We start from the raw sequence: 17451 nt of genomic DNA, 5'->3' as shown, positions 1-17451 counted from the left end.
ATGACCACCACAGGAGGTGCAGTTTCAGTGCCTAAATTGCTTGAGTGGTACATTGTTGCAAGGACCTTGTGCATTGTGGTGTTACTCCTGAGAAGAGGACCATGCGGAGTGAAGTGCTAGATCAACACAGCTCACCAGATGAAGAGGACAAACAGGGGTGACACAGCAGCACAGTGGTTATCACTGCTGCCTCACAGCTCCATGCACCTAGGTTTGATTCCCAGCATAGGTCACTGTCTGTGTGGAGTTTGCACATTCTCCCCATGTCTGTGTGAGTTTCCTTCGGGTGCTCCAGTTTCCTCCCACAGTCTAAAAATGTGTGGGTTAGGTGCATTTACCATGCTAAATTGCCCTTTAGTGTCCTGGGATGTGTAGGTTAGAGGGAAATGTGGCGTTACTGGGATAAGCCCTAGGTGGGATTGTTGTTGGTGTGGATCCAATGAACCAAATGGCCTCCTTCTGCACTGTATGGTGTCTATGATTTCTATGAGGGAAGGTGCAGGAGGAAGATGTAGAACATAGAGGTGCTCTGCTACACAGGGAGGTGGCTAAGTCCAGCTCAGGACTTGAACCTCTCATCAGAATGTAGTCAATATTAGGGATTAGCTGATCTTGATACATTTAAGCAGATCCCTTCTAACCCAGGAACACCTCACAGTTTAGAACATCCTTTGAGCTGCTTGTGAGAACATTGTCACTGAAGACACAGCCTGTGAATAGATCCAGTACTACCACCATTAAAAGATGCCCAGAGGTTTCATTATCCCATTTCAAGAATCTTCCACTTTCTTCACCACTTTATCCCTCTTTTTTTGTCTCACAATTAAAAAAGGAGGCTGACATATCTAGAATCATGGGTCAACACTTATGTGACATTGAAATATAGCAGAAATATTAATTTATCAGTTAAACAAGCCCTTGTAATCTAGTCAATGCTTTACCTCCGATCTTAGCCACTTCAATATGACAACCTCTTACCCTTGTGACCATAGTCGAAGTGTTGACAGTCTGTTCATTGTCTCTGCTTGTGACTGAGATACACAGTGTGGTTGCCCTCATAAAGGTGTCCATGGAGGCATCTCCAGAGGCTGTTGTACCAGTATCATTATAGGGAGCAATTTCTGTTATAGGACCTTGCTGTACATGTGGTTCCTCAGTCAGAGGGGTCATAGAGACTGATGATGGAGATGACCCCATGAGGGGTAGTGCCATTATCCTTCTCGATGACTGGCTCAACCCTTGACTGGCATCACTGATGGTTGGGACTACCAGTTGGGGTGCATCAGACATCCCTTCCAAATAACTCTGTGCCACCAGCACCACAGACCAGTCCATTCCTCAGAGTGTGGCATTCATTCTGTGAATGTCAGTGTTCCTGCATGCACTCGAGTGATGCTTCATATGGCTTTCCATCAAGATGCTCACTCTCTGGAGTAGCTCATGCTTTGAAAGCCCTGAGCCATGGTAATGGACTCTTCCATTCTCAGCCCATGACCATGCACTTCCTCAGTGACCTCTGACATGCAGGAGAACTTCTCTTTCTGCTGGTATGTGTACAGACTGCATTTTCTGTGAGTCCTGAGGCCCTACATCTGTTCCCATCTGTGATAAAGGAGCAGCACTCTGAAAGCTCACGTTACCAAATAAACCTGTTAGACATTAATCTGGTGTTGTGAGACTTCTTACTGTACCCAGCTGAGCAGGATTGTGTTTGTCCTCTATTGTTTGATGGGAATTTCCATAGGCGCTTCTGTCTTTCCCATCTCTTCCTGCTCACTTGTGACATGTTGATTTTCCAGTACCACTCTCACTGTGCAGTTACAGGTTCAGCTTTTAAGATGTGATGGTGATTTCTCTGAGCTCTCTGCTGACAGCACTTATCCTGGTACAGGCACAGGAATCCATCCTTCCTATCGACATCTGGACCTGGGGGAAACACAAGAAGAGGGAATGAGAACTAGTCTTGGAAAGGCTGCAATTGAAGGACTAAAATGGCAGCTGTAATATAAATCAGGCGCACATTTTCTCAGCTCCACTTTCATTTCTGTGGCCGTTAACTGGCCCCCTAACCTACTCTCAAGTCAGAAAAAAATAGTATCTGTGACTGCTACCCCCCAGAGCGGAATCAGAAACTCTAGAAAGTGCTGTGATCCTTTTGCCAACCCTTAAAGGGAAATTAGGCTCTATAACTTAGAATTAAGGTTAAAGATAATTAAGTGCAAAGGTGTAAAGCATTCTTTTGGCATTGGTCTACCTATTATTCTGATGGAGCATTGCCAGTTTAAAATAAAATTCTATGTTAAATTAGTAGAAAGACAAATGTCCTAGATAAACAATTGCTCTGATCATAGAACATTAATTTTCAGAATTTAAACAGAACTTTAATAGAGTCCTGTATTATTTATTGGATGCATACACATACATTATTGGTAAGAAGACAGCAAATAACAAAATTTAATTGCATTTAGCCTTTGCTTAATCGACGACTGTTCTAACGGTATAATATGGTGGCATGGTGGCACTGTTGCCTCACAGCGCCAGGGACCCAGGTTAGATTCCCAGCTTGAGCCACTGTCATTGCAGAGTCTACATGTTTTCCCCATGTCTCAGTGGGTTTCCTCCAAGTGTTCCAGTTTCCTCCCACAGCCTGAAAGACGTGCTGGTTAGATGCATTGGCCATGTTAAATTCTCCCTCAATATACCCAATCAGGCACTGAATTGTGGCAACTAGGAGATTTTTACAATAAATTTCTTGTAATGTTGATGTAACCCGACTTGTAACGCTAATAAAATTAATTTAATTTCATGTATAAGCATCTAGTTAGTGCATCGTAATGTTAAATATTCATACTACTATACTGTTCAATAGTTATTTGATCATTCTATAGTAATATGGCGGTGTTTTTTTTTAGATGAATCGAGAAAACCTGCTTTGTCTCACAAGACAGTGGTGCTGTTTCCAGAACTACCATCTGCTCAAGTTTTTACAAGTAATTAAACAATAAAATAAGTACATTTACCTTTTAATTGTAAAACTTCATTCCTTTTTAAAATTGAGAAGCCTAATTAATGGGCTAATGCCCATAGTCAGGACACTGTCAAGTTTCTGAAGTATAGAATGGCTGGCAGGATAACTCCAGTAATACAACAGCAAAGTGCATCAGATGCTGAGAATTTGAAATTAGAAACAGGAAATGTTGGAATTATGCTGCAGGTCAGGCAGCATCTGTGGAGAGAGAAACAAAACTGATGTTTCATTTAGCGCTAAGATGAGGAATAATTTCTTCACTCAAACGGTTCTGAATCTTCAGAATTGTTTAACCCAGAGGGTGTGGATTCTCCATCATTGGATATATATATATATATATAGGCCAGGATTGATTTCTCATGGAATCAATGGGGAACAGATGGAAGAATGGAGTTGAGATGGCAGATTAATAATGATCATATTGACTGCCAGATCAGGCACGAGGGACCATGTGGTTTACTCCTGTTCCTGTTTCTTACGTTCCAATAACTCTTTGTCTTCCAGAGTGCTTAGAGATGTAGCATTGTTTCAGTCCAATGAAAATGTGAAGGGCAAAAAGAATAAATATGAAGTTCTGTGATAAATTGGAAGGCAGAAGAGATTGATGACAAAAGGGATGACGTGGAAGCAAACAGTGATAGCAATGAGCCAATTAAAGAAACAAAAGCTATGACCAGATGAGATTTTAATGGGAAAGCAGAATCACCACCAACAACTTGCTATCTAAAAAAAGGAGGCAGAGGTGATGTCTTGAAATTGATCAGTTGAAAAAGCTATTAAGCTTGAAAGTCTGTAAGGTCCTTCATTAGAAAATGAGCTTCTGTTCCACAAGTTCAGCTGTGCTTTATTGAAACAGCTCGGGAACATAAGAACATAAGAAATAGGAGCAGGAGTAGGCCATCTAGCCCTTCGAGCCTGCCCCGCCATTCAATAAGATCATGGCTGATCTGTCGTGGCTCAGTTCCACCTTCCCGCCCTCTCCCCATAACCCTTAATCCCCTCTCTTATCAAAAACCCATCAACCCGCGTCTTAAAAATATTTAGCGAGGCAGCCTCCACCACTTCAACGGGCAGAGAATTCCAGAGATTCACCACCCTTTGAGTGAAGAAGTTCCTCCTCAACTCCGTTCTAAACCGCCCCCCCTTTATCTTGAGGTTGTGCCCCCTAGTCCTACTGTCTTTTTTGAGCGGGAGAGTCTCTCCACCTCTATCCTATCCATCCCATTCATCATCTTATACGTCTCAATGAGATCTCCCCTCATTCTTCTAAACTCCAACGAGTACAAGCCTAGTTTATTCAGCCTCTCCTCATAGCTCAACCCCCTCAACTCCGGCATCAGCCTAGTAAACCTCCTCTGCACTCCCTCCAAGGCCAAAATATCTTTGCGCAGGTGCGGCGCCCAAAACTGCACACAGTACTCCAGCTGTGGCCTCACCAATGCCCTATACAGCTGCAGCAAGACCTCCCTACTTTTATATTCAATCCCCCTCGCTATGAAGGCCAGCATCCCATTCGCCTTCCTGACCACCTGCTGCACCTGCAAGCTGGGTTTTTGCGACTCATGCACAAGGACCCCGAGGTCCCTCTGCACCGTCGCCTGCTGCAGTTTTTCTCCACGTAAGTAATAGTCCTTCCTACCATTATTCCTACCAAAGTGGACCACCTCACACTTGCCAACATTAAATTCCATTTGCCATTTCCTGGCCCATTCGCCCAGCCTATCTAGATCCTTCTGCAGACTCTCCACACCCTCCGCACAATTTGCCGTTCCCCCAATCTTGGTGCCATCAGCAAATTTCGACACCCTACACTCGGTTCCCTCCTCCAGATCATCTATATAAATGGTAAAAAGCTGAGGCCCCAGCACCGACCCCTGGGGCACTCCACTAGTTACCATCCGCCAATCCGAATAGCACCCGTTGACCCCCACTCTCTGCCTCCTATTTGACAACCAATCCTCTATCCACGCTAACACCCTACCCCCAACTCCATGTCCCCTGACCTTCTGCAATAACCTCTTGTGAGGTACCTTGTCAAACGCCTTCTGAAAATCCAGAAAGACCACATCCACCGGCTCTCCTCTATCCACCGCCCTAGACACATCCTCATAGAACTCCAGTAAATTTGTCAGACACGACTTCCCTTTAATGAATCCATGCTGCGTCCGCTCTATCAAGCAATTGCCTTCAAGATGCCTCGCAATTTCCTCTTTAATGACGGATTCTAACATTTTACCTACCACAGACGTTAAACTAACCGGCCTATAATTCCCCGCCTTTTGCCTGGCACCCTTCTTAAACAACGGCGTAACATTAGCTGTTTTCCAATCTTCCGGCACTTCCCCGGAATCCAGCGACGTCTGGAAAATAACCACCAAGGCATCCACTATCACCTCCGCCATTTCTTTCAGAACCCTCGGATGCATTCCATCCGGTCCTGGGGACTTGTCCACAATCAGCCCCTCCAGTCTGTCGAGCACCGCCTCTCTAGTAACAGTAATGTCATTAAGACCCTCCAGTCCTACCACCTTTCCATCACTAACACCCGGCAAATTATTCACGTCCTCCTCCGTGAAGACAGAAACAAAAAAGTTATTCAATACCTGAGCCATATCCCCATCCCCTACCACTAGGTCCCCTTTCTCATCCTCTAAAGGACCAACGTTCACCCTAGCCAGCCTCTTCCTTTTTATATATTTATAAAAACTCTTGCTATCCTTTTTTATATTAAGCGCTAGCCCAGCTTCATAGTTTCTCCTACCCTTCTTTATCAACTTCTTTGTCAATCTTTGTTGACATTTAAACCTCTCCCAATCCTCTTCTCGCCCACTACTCTTAGCTACTCTAAATTCCTCCGCTTTTAATTTAACACTTTCCTTCACCTCCTTCGTTATCCACGGCTTATTACCTCTCCTCCTACTGTCCTTTTTGACCATCAGAATAAATTTCCGCTGAGCACCAAGAAAGATCTCCTTAAAGATCCTCCACTGCTCCTCAGCAGACCCTCCCTCCAATGCGCTCCCCCAGTCCACATTCGCCAATTCTTGTCTCATCCTACCGTACTCCCCTCTATTCAAACAAAGTACACGTGTCCGGGAACCCACTTTCTCCTCCTCCATCTGCACCAGAAACTCCACCATACAATGATCACTCTCCCCAAGAGGATCCTTCACCACAAGGTCCCTAATTCTACCCACCTCATTACATAACACCAGATCCAAGATAGCTCGCTCCCTCGTCGGCTCCAACACACACTGTTCCAGGAAACTATCCCGGCAGCATTCCAAGAACTCCTCCTCGAGCCCACCGCGTCCAACATAGGTCGACCAATCAATATGCAGATTGAAATCCCCCATAACTACGGCCGTCCCATTCCTGCACGCCACACTTATTTGCGCGTTAACAGCCCGCCCCACCTCCAGATCATTATTCGGGGGCCTATAGACGACACCCACCAGCGTCTTCCTCCCTTTGCTGTTCCTAATCTCCACCCACAACGGTTCCACTTTCTGCTCCTTGGCTCCAATATCATCCCTTGCTACCACCTTGATGCTATCCTTAATCAGCAGAGCTACGCCCCCCCCTTTTCCCTCCTGCCTATCCTTCCTAAACACTTGATAGCCCTGTACATTCATCTCCCAGTCCCTGTCACCTTGCAGCCACGTCTCTGTAATGGCCACCAGATCGTATCCATTTGTGTCAATCAGCGCCACCAGCTCATCCACTTTATTCCGAATGCTTTGTGCATTCAGATAAAGCGCTTTCATCCCAGCCTTCACCTGGACCCTATTTGCCGTAACGCCACCAACCATACTCACGCCCCCTACTCCCTCTATTATTGGGACATCCTCGGCCTCTTCCCTTACCTGTACCCTATCCTTAACTTTAGACCTCGTAACATCACCTACCCTCGCACCTTTCCCCCCCCAATTAGTTTAAAGCCCTGTCTACAGTCCTCTTTACTCGATTCGCCAGCACTCTGGTCCCAGCACGGTTCAGACCAACCCCATCCTGCCCGAACAGGTCCCACCTACCCCAATACTGGTGCCAATGCCCCATAAATTCAAACCCATTCCTCCCACACCAATCCCTGAGCCACCCATTCACTTCCTTAATCCTGTCCACCCTACGCCCGTCTGCACTCGGTTCAGGCAGTAGCCCAGAGATAACCACCTTGTCGGTTCTACTTTTTAATTCCATTCCCAGCTTTTCATACTCCCTCCCCAGATCCTCAGTCTGCATTTTGCCTACGTCGCCGGCACCCACATGAACCACAACGACCGGATTCTCACCCTCCCACTCCAGGTTCCTCTGCAGCCCAGCTGCAACATCCCGGACCCGAGCACCAGGCAGACAACACACCCTTCTGTGGACTTTGTCATTGCGACAAAGGACAGTGTCAATACCCTTCACCCCACTATCCCCAATCACTACTACGTTCCTTTTCCCCTTCTCTTTGCCTATGTCCTGCTGCATCACTGTACCATGTGCAGTTTGCTCACCAACCTCTCCTGCCTCGTCCTCTTCCAGACTGGAAGCAAGAACCTCAAACCTGTTATGCAGATTAAGAGGCTGAGGCCTCCGCTCCCCACCCTCCTTCCTCCTCTCCCCACTCTCCTTCCTCCGCTCCTCACCCCCCTTCCTCCTCCCAGCAGCCCCCTCTTGTTCCTGACCCTTAGAGTTAGCCAGTCTAGGGGGGGGGTGGATGTCACTTGCACCCCATTGACAATGGCACCCTCTCTCCCCCTGATGAGCCTCAGTGTCTGTAGCTCAGAGGCCAGCTCATCTACCTTGAGCTGGAGCTCCTCCAGCAACCTGCACTTACTGCAGACATGGTCACTGGGAAGGACCCTGGAGTCCACCAGTTCCCACATCATACAGAAACCACACATCACATGCCCGTCCATTATTCACTGTAGTAGTTTTGAAAAAAAAATTCTTTTTTCCTTGTTTTTTCAAACGAACTCACCTGGCCTTTTTTCCTTCAAGCCCTTTTTGATATTAAGCCCTATTAGCTCACTCTGCTTCCCTCTCACTCCACTGCCCGCTCCGATGCTGCCCGCTGTCTACACCAGGCCTCCTTTTAAACCTGGCGCTGATTTAAAGCTGATGTCCCACAACTGCCTGCTAACCACTCCCTCAGAATTCTTAAAGCAGTAAATACAATAAATAAATGCTTTAAACAGTTCTACAAAGAACAAAGTGCTTTAAACTTATTTTAAACAGGTTTTTAACAGGTAAAATCTTAGCTCTCTCTCTGCTCCTTCACTCGTCTGCTCCAGCAAACAATAAATCCGAGGAAGAAAATGTCAGAGTGGGAATGGAGCAGAAAATTACAATGGCAGGAGACGATAAGCTCAAGGATATACTTGCAGACTGAACAGAAATGTTTTGGAAAGAGGTCGCCCGTCCTTCATTTGCCCTGACATGGTCTATCTCTGACTCTTTGCTTCTTTTCCTTGACTTATCTGTCTCAGTGGCTGGCTGTAGGCTATCAACAAATGTTCACTTTAAAACCATTAATTCTCAAATGTTTTGACTGTATTTCCTCATGCCTAATTTATTGGATGACTCTGTTCCATTCTCTGTTCCCATTGCATTGGTTCTGATGATGCAACCTTCCACACCATTTTCAGGTTTGTTTTTGTTCTTCCTGAACAGAGAGTAACCTCCCCGCCCTCTCCACTGCCACTTTGATTGTCCTTGACAGTGTCCACTCCACTGCCTGAACTTCTGCTCTCATCTGTTTCTACCACTCTCAGAACCATGTCACTTTGTGTCTCTCCATTGTGCATTCAATAGATCATTCTCTGCCATTTTTATTGTCCTCAGCTGATGCCACCATCAAACATATCTTCCTCCCTCTTTTCCTTTCAGAATTTCATAAGGTTTATTTCATCTTTGATACCCTGGTCCACTTCTCAGTCACCCCAATACACTCTCTTTATACATATGCTGGAGATCCAGCACCTTCCCTGCTATCTTCTCTCTTTCTGCTGTCCAAAGTAGTAAAACTCCTGATCAGATATTGATTGGGTGATTACTTTGTGAAAGACCTCCATTAACCTGTAAGCATGACCTTAAGTTTCTTGTTACCTGTCATTTTAATTCCCGTCTCCTTTTCCATTCTGACTTCTGTGTTCTTAGTCTCTCACAGTGTTCTAATAAAGCTCAACATAATTTCTCAACTAGACAATTTGCAGCCTTCCAGACCCAATATTAAATTCAACAATTTCAGATTATAACTCTGCCCCTTTTTAATTGGATGGCAGCTGTTACAAGTGATGCTATTCTCCCTTTTACATTTCTCAAGACACATCTTTTGTTACTTTAACTGGCCTATTATCGACTCTTTCTGCCTTGCATCCGCATCTCTTGTGTCATTGAATCTCCTCTGCCTTCTACCCTATCACCTCCTGTTTGTTCTTTCTTTCCTTTTTCTTCTTTCCAACTCTAGTTTAAAATCTGTTACATCTCTGAGCATCCCAGTTCTAACGCTGCATTACTGACCTGAAGGTTTGGGCTGGATTTCCATGCTTTAGGCAGGTAGCAGGGTTTGGAAAAATCCTGGCTTGTCCTGTCTGTCTCAGGAGAAAGGGCTAGGAGATATAGGATTATAGGGCAGCACAGTGGTTAGCACTGCTGCCGCACAGCACCATTCAATTCCAGCCTCGGGTAACCATGTGGAGTTTGCATGTTCACCCTGGTTTTCTCTGGGTTCTCCAGCTTCCTCCCACAGCCCAAAGATCATTTTTTTTATTCAACCATGGGATGTAGCATCACTGGCTGGGCCAGCATTTATTGCCTATCCCTAACTGCCCTCCATGTCAGAGGGCATTTGAGGGTTAGCTACATTGCTGTACGTCAGGAGTCACCTGTAAGCTAGACTGGTAAGGATGATAGATTACCTTCCCTAAAGGAAATTAGTGAACGAGATGGGTGATTATGACAATCAACAACAGTTTCATGGTCATCATTAGACTTTTAATTCCAGATTTTTATTGAATTCAAATTTCACCATCTGCTGTGATGGGATTTGAACCTGGATCCCTAGAGCTTTACCCTGGGTCTCTGGATTACTTTTTAGTGACAATACCACTACACCTCTGCAATGTGCTTGTTAGGTGGATTGGCCATGCTAAATTGCCCCATAGTATCCCAAGATGTGTAAATTAAGTAGATCAGTCATGGTAAATGCACAGGGTTATGGCCAAAGGGCACTGACGCTGGGCCTGGATGGGATGCTCTTTTGGAGAGTCAGTATAGACACAATGCAGCAAATGGCCTCCTCCTGCACTGCAGGGTTTCTATGGTTCTATGATTTTAATCCTGGAGCAGTAGAGGTCAGAGGGATGGAGGTGAACTGCAATCAGGCTACTGACTTGGGAAAGGGTTTGGAACAGCCACAGGGGCTACCAGATGCCAAGGTGGACCATTTTAAAAGCTTGCTTCAGTGCTGTGGGCTTTTGTATCAGTTTCAATAAAAATAGAAAGGCCCTCTAACTCCCACTCCTCACAGCCCCTCATCCTTGCCATATCACTTATCCTCATCACCCTTCACACACCCTCCCATGCCAAGGTATGCCCCCTAACTGCAAAGGTCCTTCATATCCCTCATGCCAAGGTATGTTCATCACTCCTCCCCTTATGGCCATTCATGGCCCCCATGTTAAGCTATTCCATACTCATTCACCCAGTATATACAGTGTAGAACCAATGAACACTATGATGACAAGAAAGTATAATAAAAATGGTTTAAAAAGTCATTCATTGGTAACCTTATACTATCTTGAAACAAATCTCCTGTTAACTGCAAGCCTATAAACGTGTCAATTGTCCAGACACTTCAAAGTATCAAAAGCAGAAATTGCAAGCACCTCTTTATTTTGTGTAAACAAATATTGTGCAATTGACAGAAGAGGACAGAAAGTCAGAACTATCAATGAAGCAACATTTCACTGAGTCTCAGCTGTTTCAACACTCTAATGGATTACTGGGCTCTCAACCAAACCTTATTATATATTCCTGCCAGAGCTGAGAGTTCAGAAATCGATTAGTGTATGGAAACATGATACCTTTGAGATGCTGTGAACCATGGCTCTTTGTCATGCTGGCCCAACTCCATGAAACCTGTGGAAGGCTAGGACATACTTATCCCAACAATGGATCTATCTATTTGCGAGGGAGCTCATGACCTGAATCAGCCTGCACCTTACAAGGCTCTGATAAAAAACAGAAATCGCAGAATGGGGTTGAGAAACCCAGAATCAGGTCCGGATTACCACTTTCACTTCTTCACAGGGATTCTCCCACTTCACGAAAATCTAGCCTACTGCATCATTTTAAACTCCACAAATGATACCCAATTAGTTGAAAAAACCTTTTCTTGTTCCTCCTCATTTTGAGTGTGGGAGAAAGGAGCAGCACGTTTCCAAAATAGTGAATGGAATATGCTTTATGGAGAATAAAAGCTATTGAGATGAAGAACAGTATTTGTTAGAAAAGAGAAATCAGTTTCCTGGAGATAGTATCGCAATGGGAGTTCAGTGTGAGATCATAAGAAATAGTGATCCATTTATAGGAGGAGCTGGTAGCTGCTCTTTGGATTTAGGAACTTGAAAAATGATCAAACTAGGAAACACATTCTTATTGATCAGCCTGTGTCAACTTTATCTTATGAAGTGAGCAGTATTCTCTATGCCTCACAAAACAATTTGGCAGGTTAGTAAACAGAAGAATGACTAGAAGAATGTGATTGGGGCAATAACTTAATTTCTTTGCTGATTACATTTTGTTTATTGTCTATTCTCAATTTATAGGTCACAATCCAGACCACAATTTCCGTGTTTGCAGTACATGGGGAAATCACCACTTTAAAACCTTTGATGGTGATTTTTATTATTTCCCTGGAACCTGCAATTATGTCTTCGCTTCCCAATGTTTGAGTGCTTATGAGGAATTCAACATCCAGATGAGACGTTCCACTGTTAATGGTCTTCCAAGGATCACTCATATTGTCTTGAAAATTGATGGATCAGTTATTGAAATACTGAATTCAATTATTTCAGTCGATGATAAAGTGTAAGTGTTTCATAACTTAAAGCTTTCATTTTGCTGTTTTCAGTTTATAAGGATGAATTAGCAGACTGTAGTGTAGTGAGAAAAGAGGCAAGCTATCAAAGAATAAGGCTGGGATTCCAACACCTGGATGAATTCTGTGGCTCAACTGTGTCACTCACCTGACACCATTTTAAACACCCTAATTGGGAAGGAGGTGCACTGGGTGCACAATTATTGAAGTGAAACGGTGAGGTGAGACCATGCAAAACGTACCGTGCTTTCAGGCACAGGGTGCTTGAGGGCCCGATGGTTTTAAACATAAAACCAAAACCTTTCCTCGCTGTGGATCCAACTAACTTGCACCAGACAGTAAAGGTTCGCTGAAATAACCACTAACAATTTCAGTGCTCATCTCATAAAGGAGCTCAATGAGCTATTAACTGGAGATGAGTGAGTTCCCATTTCCTAATGGGAACTCACCACCTCCACCACCATCCCTTTGAAAAAGCCTCTGGGGCATCAGAACCTAGAGAAAACTTTCAGAGAAAGCAATTGTTTACTGCACCCTCACTAGGATCTGACCCCTGAAACATTTGAAAACTTGCCTGTGGAATGTTCCGGCTCAAAAATGGCATGTAGCATATCAAATATACAGCAATCTTTTACTCCCAATGAATCACCAACCAATCATCCTGCTCATTCTACCTACTCTTTAATATTTCTCTTTTGCAAACATCAAAGGATAAAATTATTTATGGAATCTACATCAACAATGTTCTAATCATGCTCATGTAATGATTTTTTTCCTCTATCTTATCTCAGAATTCCTTTTGCGATTATCTTAAATACGTGCTCTCCAATTGCCATCCTAGTGATCAATAGAATTGTGAATCAACCATCATGACCTTGAATATTGCAATTAGATCATCTGATAACCATCTCATTATCAGTGAACAAAGCTCAAACTTTTCAAGTCTCACTTTCTAACCATAGATCTTCATTATTGGAACGATCCTAGTGAGTCTAGTTTCCTTTAGATTCCGAGAATGGGTTCTCAAAGTGTGCAACTCACTTGAACTTTATCTGAATGTGATTTCCTCCTTCTTTCGTATAGATCTCCAGCGAAAAATAAAAGGCTTAGAATTTTATGACCCCCCCCCCCCACCCATCCAACCCACCACCCCAGGAATATGGTGGTAGTGGGTTGGGGTGATGATAGGTGGAAGTATGCAAAATTGGGTGCCATGTAGAGATATGCCCCTTACCTGTCTGTATGCTCCCTGTCCTGCATGTATTTTATGCATGACATTGGGTAATGTCAGACACCCACTTGCCTGTGAACCAATTACGGTCTTTAAAGAGGGTACTTCCCACCATCGTTGAGATTTTTCCCATGGTGTGAGAGACCCACATTAGGTTTCCAAGCTATCCATAAAGAGCTGTCGTCCAGGTGGATGAGCATATAGGGGGAGGGGCTGCCTCCTTGTGGGCACCCCTATGTATTTCAGAAGTCCTTTCTTCTCCCTTCCATGCTCCTTCCTTTTCACCTGTCACCCCCTGTTCTCTACCTCTCGCTCCTCCTCATTGGACTTGCCAATCTGGCCTCAGCAAGGCACTGGACTCAGCTCAGTGCTGATTGCCTTTCTTGGGCACTAAAATTGGCAACAATATTGGCACAAAATGATAAGGAGCAGCGGTGGAAAACATTTAAAATGCTGTTCAACAGAGCCTGGAAAAATATATTCTGCTTAAAAAAAACAACCAATAAATCATCACTATTGAAGAATAAATGCATGAAGGAAAAATAAAGAATAAGAAAACAAGCATACACTAAATAGAACACAGGAGAGAATATAACAATGATGATTGCAACATGCTTGTGAGAGATCTCAGAGAAAAAAGAACAATCAGGAAGGCAAAGAAAAACTATGAAATTAAATTACCAAGGACAACACAATAAAACAGGAACATTAAACAGTTAAGGAAACTTGATGGGCAAATAGAGCCACTAAGGGGTAATAAGATAATGTCACAGAAGCTATAGCCAAATGGCAGAATATTACATAATTACCTTGCTTCAGTGTTTAATAGGCAGACAGATCAGACGGGCATGGTAGCAAAAGATGAGAATATAAATGATTTAATCACATTTAAAATAAAAAAGAGGAGAAATATTAAGTAACTTAATCAAATGCAAAGAGGATAAAAGAGGATAGATTGCATCTGTAAATTTTGTAATGATTTAGAGAAGGGATAGCCGGAGCATTATTATGTTATTACAATATTATTATATTTAATAATTCATTAGAATAAAGGTGTAGTGCCAGAGGACTGATGAATAATAATTTGATGAACAATGGGAACTTTCCTGTACCATCTGCCATGGGAATCGCCACAGGCGGGGGGCAGACCTGTTGACCTCGGGCAGGATTTTCCGACTCTGGGGCGATTGGAAAGTCCCACCCTATGTTTAAGAAGGGAGATAGAACAGATCTATGGAAATTATAGCCTGGTTAACTCAACAACTGTGGTAAGAGAAGAATGGAAAAATAGAAAAGTATTCAGGAAGGAGAAAAAGTGATAATGAATAGTCTGTGTGGATTTGAAAGAGAAGTATTGCATTACCAACCTCATTGTCTTCTTTGAAGAAGTAGCAGAGAGAATAAATAACAGTAATGTGGTTGATGAAATTCATCTGCATTTTCAGAAGATTTTCAAGAAGGTGTCACATAATAGAATAATGAATAAAGTCAGGAGATAATGCAAAATGGATATCTATCTGACTGCAAGATAAAAGCAGAAAGAAAGGGTCAAAGGCAGCAATTCATTCTGGCTGAAGGTGGAAAGTGGAATCCCATAAGGATCAGGGCTGAGACTATTATTGTTGACAATTTATAGTAACAATTAGACTTTGGAATCTAAAACACAATTCCTATGTTTGTGGATGATGCCAAGTTTAGGGAGGGAGAAAACAGACAATATTGATCAGGACTGCAAAAAAATTCAGGAAGACATCTTTACAGAATAGACATAGAATTATCAAATGAATTTCAACACAGATCAGCATGATGTGTTACATTTTGGTAAAAAAAAGGCCTGAGATTTTTTAGGCCCATCTGCCGTGACTGAGGCCTCTTAACGTCCGTTTATGGGGACACCCTTTAAAGATGGCATCTGATATCTGTGGAGCTGGCTTGTCAGCTCTGACAGGCCCCGGCCCACCACCGTGATGGTCCACCCACTGATTATCTATTGCTCTCAGAGGCATAAAATCTGGAGAGAAAATTCGGTTGTGCAGCTGGAGAGGTACACACTGATTCTAAGTCAGTGAATCATAGAATCCTATGGCAGCATTTTTCAAACAGTCAATCTCTACCATCTTGTAGAACAAGGGCAGCAAATGCAAGAGAACATCACCACATGGAAATTGCTCTCTAACTCCCTCACCATCCTGACTTGGAATTAAATCAACTTTCTTTCACTGTCATTAAGTCAAAATCCTGGAATTCCCTCCGTAGCCATATCATTACAGCAGTTCAAGAAGCTAGCTCACCATTATTTTCTCATGGGCATATTAAAAATAGCTCTGTAAGAGGAAGTGCAGAGTTGGTTTGCAAAATGTGGGATAATGGGTGAGGAGGATAGAATATAAGTTAAGAGTTTTGGAAAAGTTGAACTTTACTGGAGTAGGGTGCAGCCAAGTGTATTGAACAGAATTGTAAATGGATTTAGAAAGAAACAATCTGTTTTGTAAATGCTCACAATATTATGCAGTGATCAAATTATCAAATTAAAAAACATGCTGAAAATTGGAATAACTGTTTGCTTATTTTATTATAGGGTGACACTACCTCACACCCATTCTGGGATCATGATTGAGAAAGTCAGCAATTACACCCGTATCACAGCAAAGATTGGTCTGACTCTTAACTGGAATGGAGATGATGCCCTCACGGTATGAGAATCATAGCATTCCCAACTACTTGAACAGTGTACTAAACATGCTTTATCATTATATTTTATCAAAGCTATTGGTTTGTTTCAAAATCTTTTCCATATGTACATGGTTGATGTTGTGTCTTTTTTTCTCCTCTTCCATTGTGTTATTTCCTTCCTCATCAGTTCTATAATAACCTTATTGGGGCCAATATTTCGTCACCAATCATCCTTGATTCACAGTGAGTTCTGAATGCCATTCAGTAGCTACAAAGTACAGATCAGTCCCAAGACTATTGACTGCTGGTCTGAATGGAGCTAGCTGGTTTTAAACCCCCCAACTACCCTTTCTCTAGTGCACCCCCACTCCCCTAATAGGGAGTTCATTGTCAACGAAGTCCATGGGAAGATCTATTGACAATCCTCCATGTGGCCAACATAAGAAGTTATTTTCTGAGAAACATTTTTTTTCCCTTAACTAAGAGACTAGGGAGGTGATGTTGAAACTGTTTGACTCTTCTGTTCATTTTCATTTGATCTTTTTTCTATTACAAACTGATTGATCAAACCCCTTCCAAAATACCAAACATAACGGGTCTGTGGATATCTTTGTGATTGAGATTGAAGCAACATTATATCCGTTCCTTACCTTCATACACAGCCTGCTGCAGATTTCCACCAACTATTGTTTGAACCCCAACTTCAAAGTATTTTCTCTCCCATCTCTGTTCTTGCCATCTCCAAATTCATATTGTAAGAAGTCTCACAACATCAGGTTAAAGTCCAACAGGTTTATTTGGTAGCACAAGTTTTTGGAGCACTGCTCCTTCATCAGGTGCAATGCTCCAAAAGTTTGTGCTACTAAATAAACCTGTTGGACTTTAACCTGGGCTGTGAGACTTCTTACTGTGCCCACCCAGTACAACACCGGCAAATTTGAATTGGCTATGAGGCCCACCTCCATCCCTTTAAATCCCCTATCCATTCAATCTCAGACCCATCCAACAACTTTCTAATCCCTCCAGGCCAGTTTACATTCAATTATTTCAGCACTCTCCTTATCTTCAAATGTGCTCTTACCCCACCCCTATCAGTTAAAAAAACTTTTCCATCCTCACCAATCTTTACCCTTTTTCTAAAGTCTCTTTCCTCTTAGCACAACAAATATTTCATCACTTCCCAACCCAGTGCCCATCTTTCTCCTAGCTATCCATCGAAATCCCTTCCAATCCAGTTTCTGACTACCAAACTGCACTATAGCATAACCAAAGTCATGAGCAACATCCTCTGTGACTGTGAGCAGGCTGCATTTTACATTCTACACTTGAGATTTCTCTGGAGGTTTGACATGATGTCAATGAATTTCTGAATTTATAAGGCTTATTTTACACATTCTACTGTCACTATCGGGTCCATTTGTTCTACAC

At 43.1% G+C, this 17451-nt stretch overlaps 1 protein-coding gene across 1 annotated transcript in view; it reads left to right on the top strand.

Moving 5' to 3' along the window:
- Positions 1-8579: 8579 nt before the first annotated feature.
- LOC145344346 (mucin-2-like) overlaps positions 8580-17451 on the top strand; it is a 60372-nt gene continuing 51500 nt past the window's right edge. Inside the window, exons 1-3 of the mRNA XM_080191475.1 lie at positions 8580-8664; positions 11848-12109; positions 15929-16043. Of these exons, the coding sequence (XP_080047601.1) occupies positions 8580-8664; positions 11848-12109; positions 15929-16043 (462 nt within the window). The remainder of the gene's footprint in view (positions 8665-11847; positions 12110-15928; positions 16044-17451) is intronic.

The sequence above is a fragment of the Carcharhinus amblyrhynchos genome, chromosome 6 (genome assembly GCF_965287045.1).
Source record: "Carcharhinus amblyrhynchos chromosome 6, sCarAmb.v2.hapA, whole genome shotgun sequence".
Classification (NCBI taxonomy): Eukaryota; Metazoa; Chordata; class Chondrichthyes; order Carcharhiniformes; family Carcharhinidae; genus Carcharhinus; species Carcharhinus amblyrhynchos.
The sequence above is the reverse complement of the archived record's forward strand: the minus strand, read 5'-3'. Positions and strand labels throughout refer to the sequence as shown.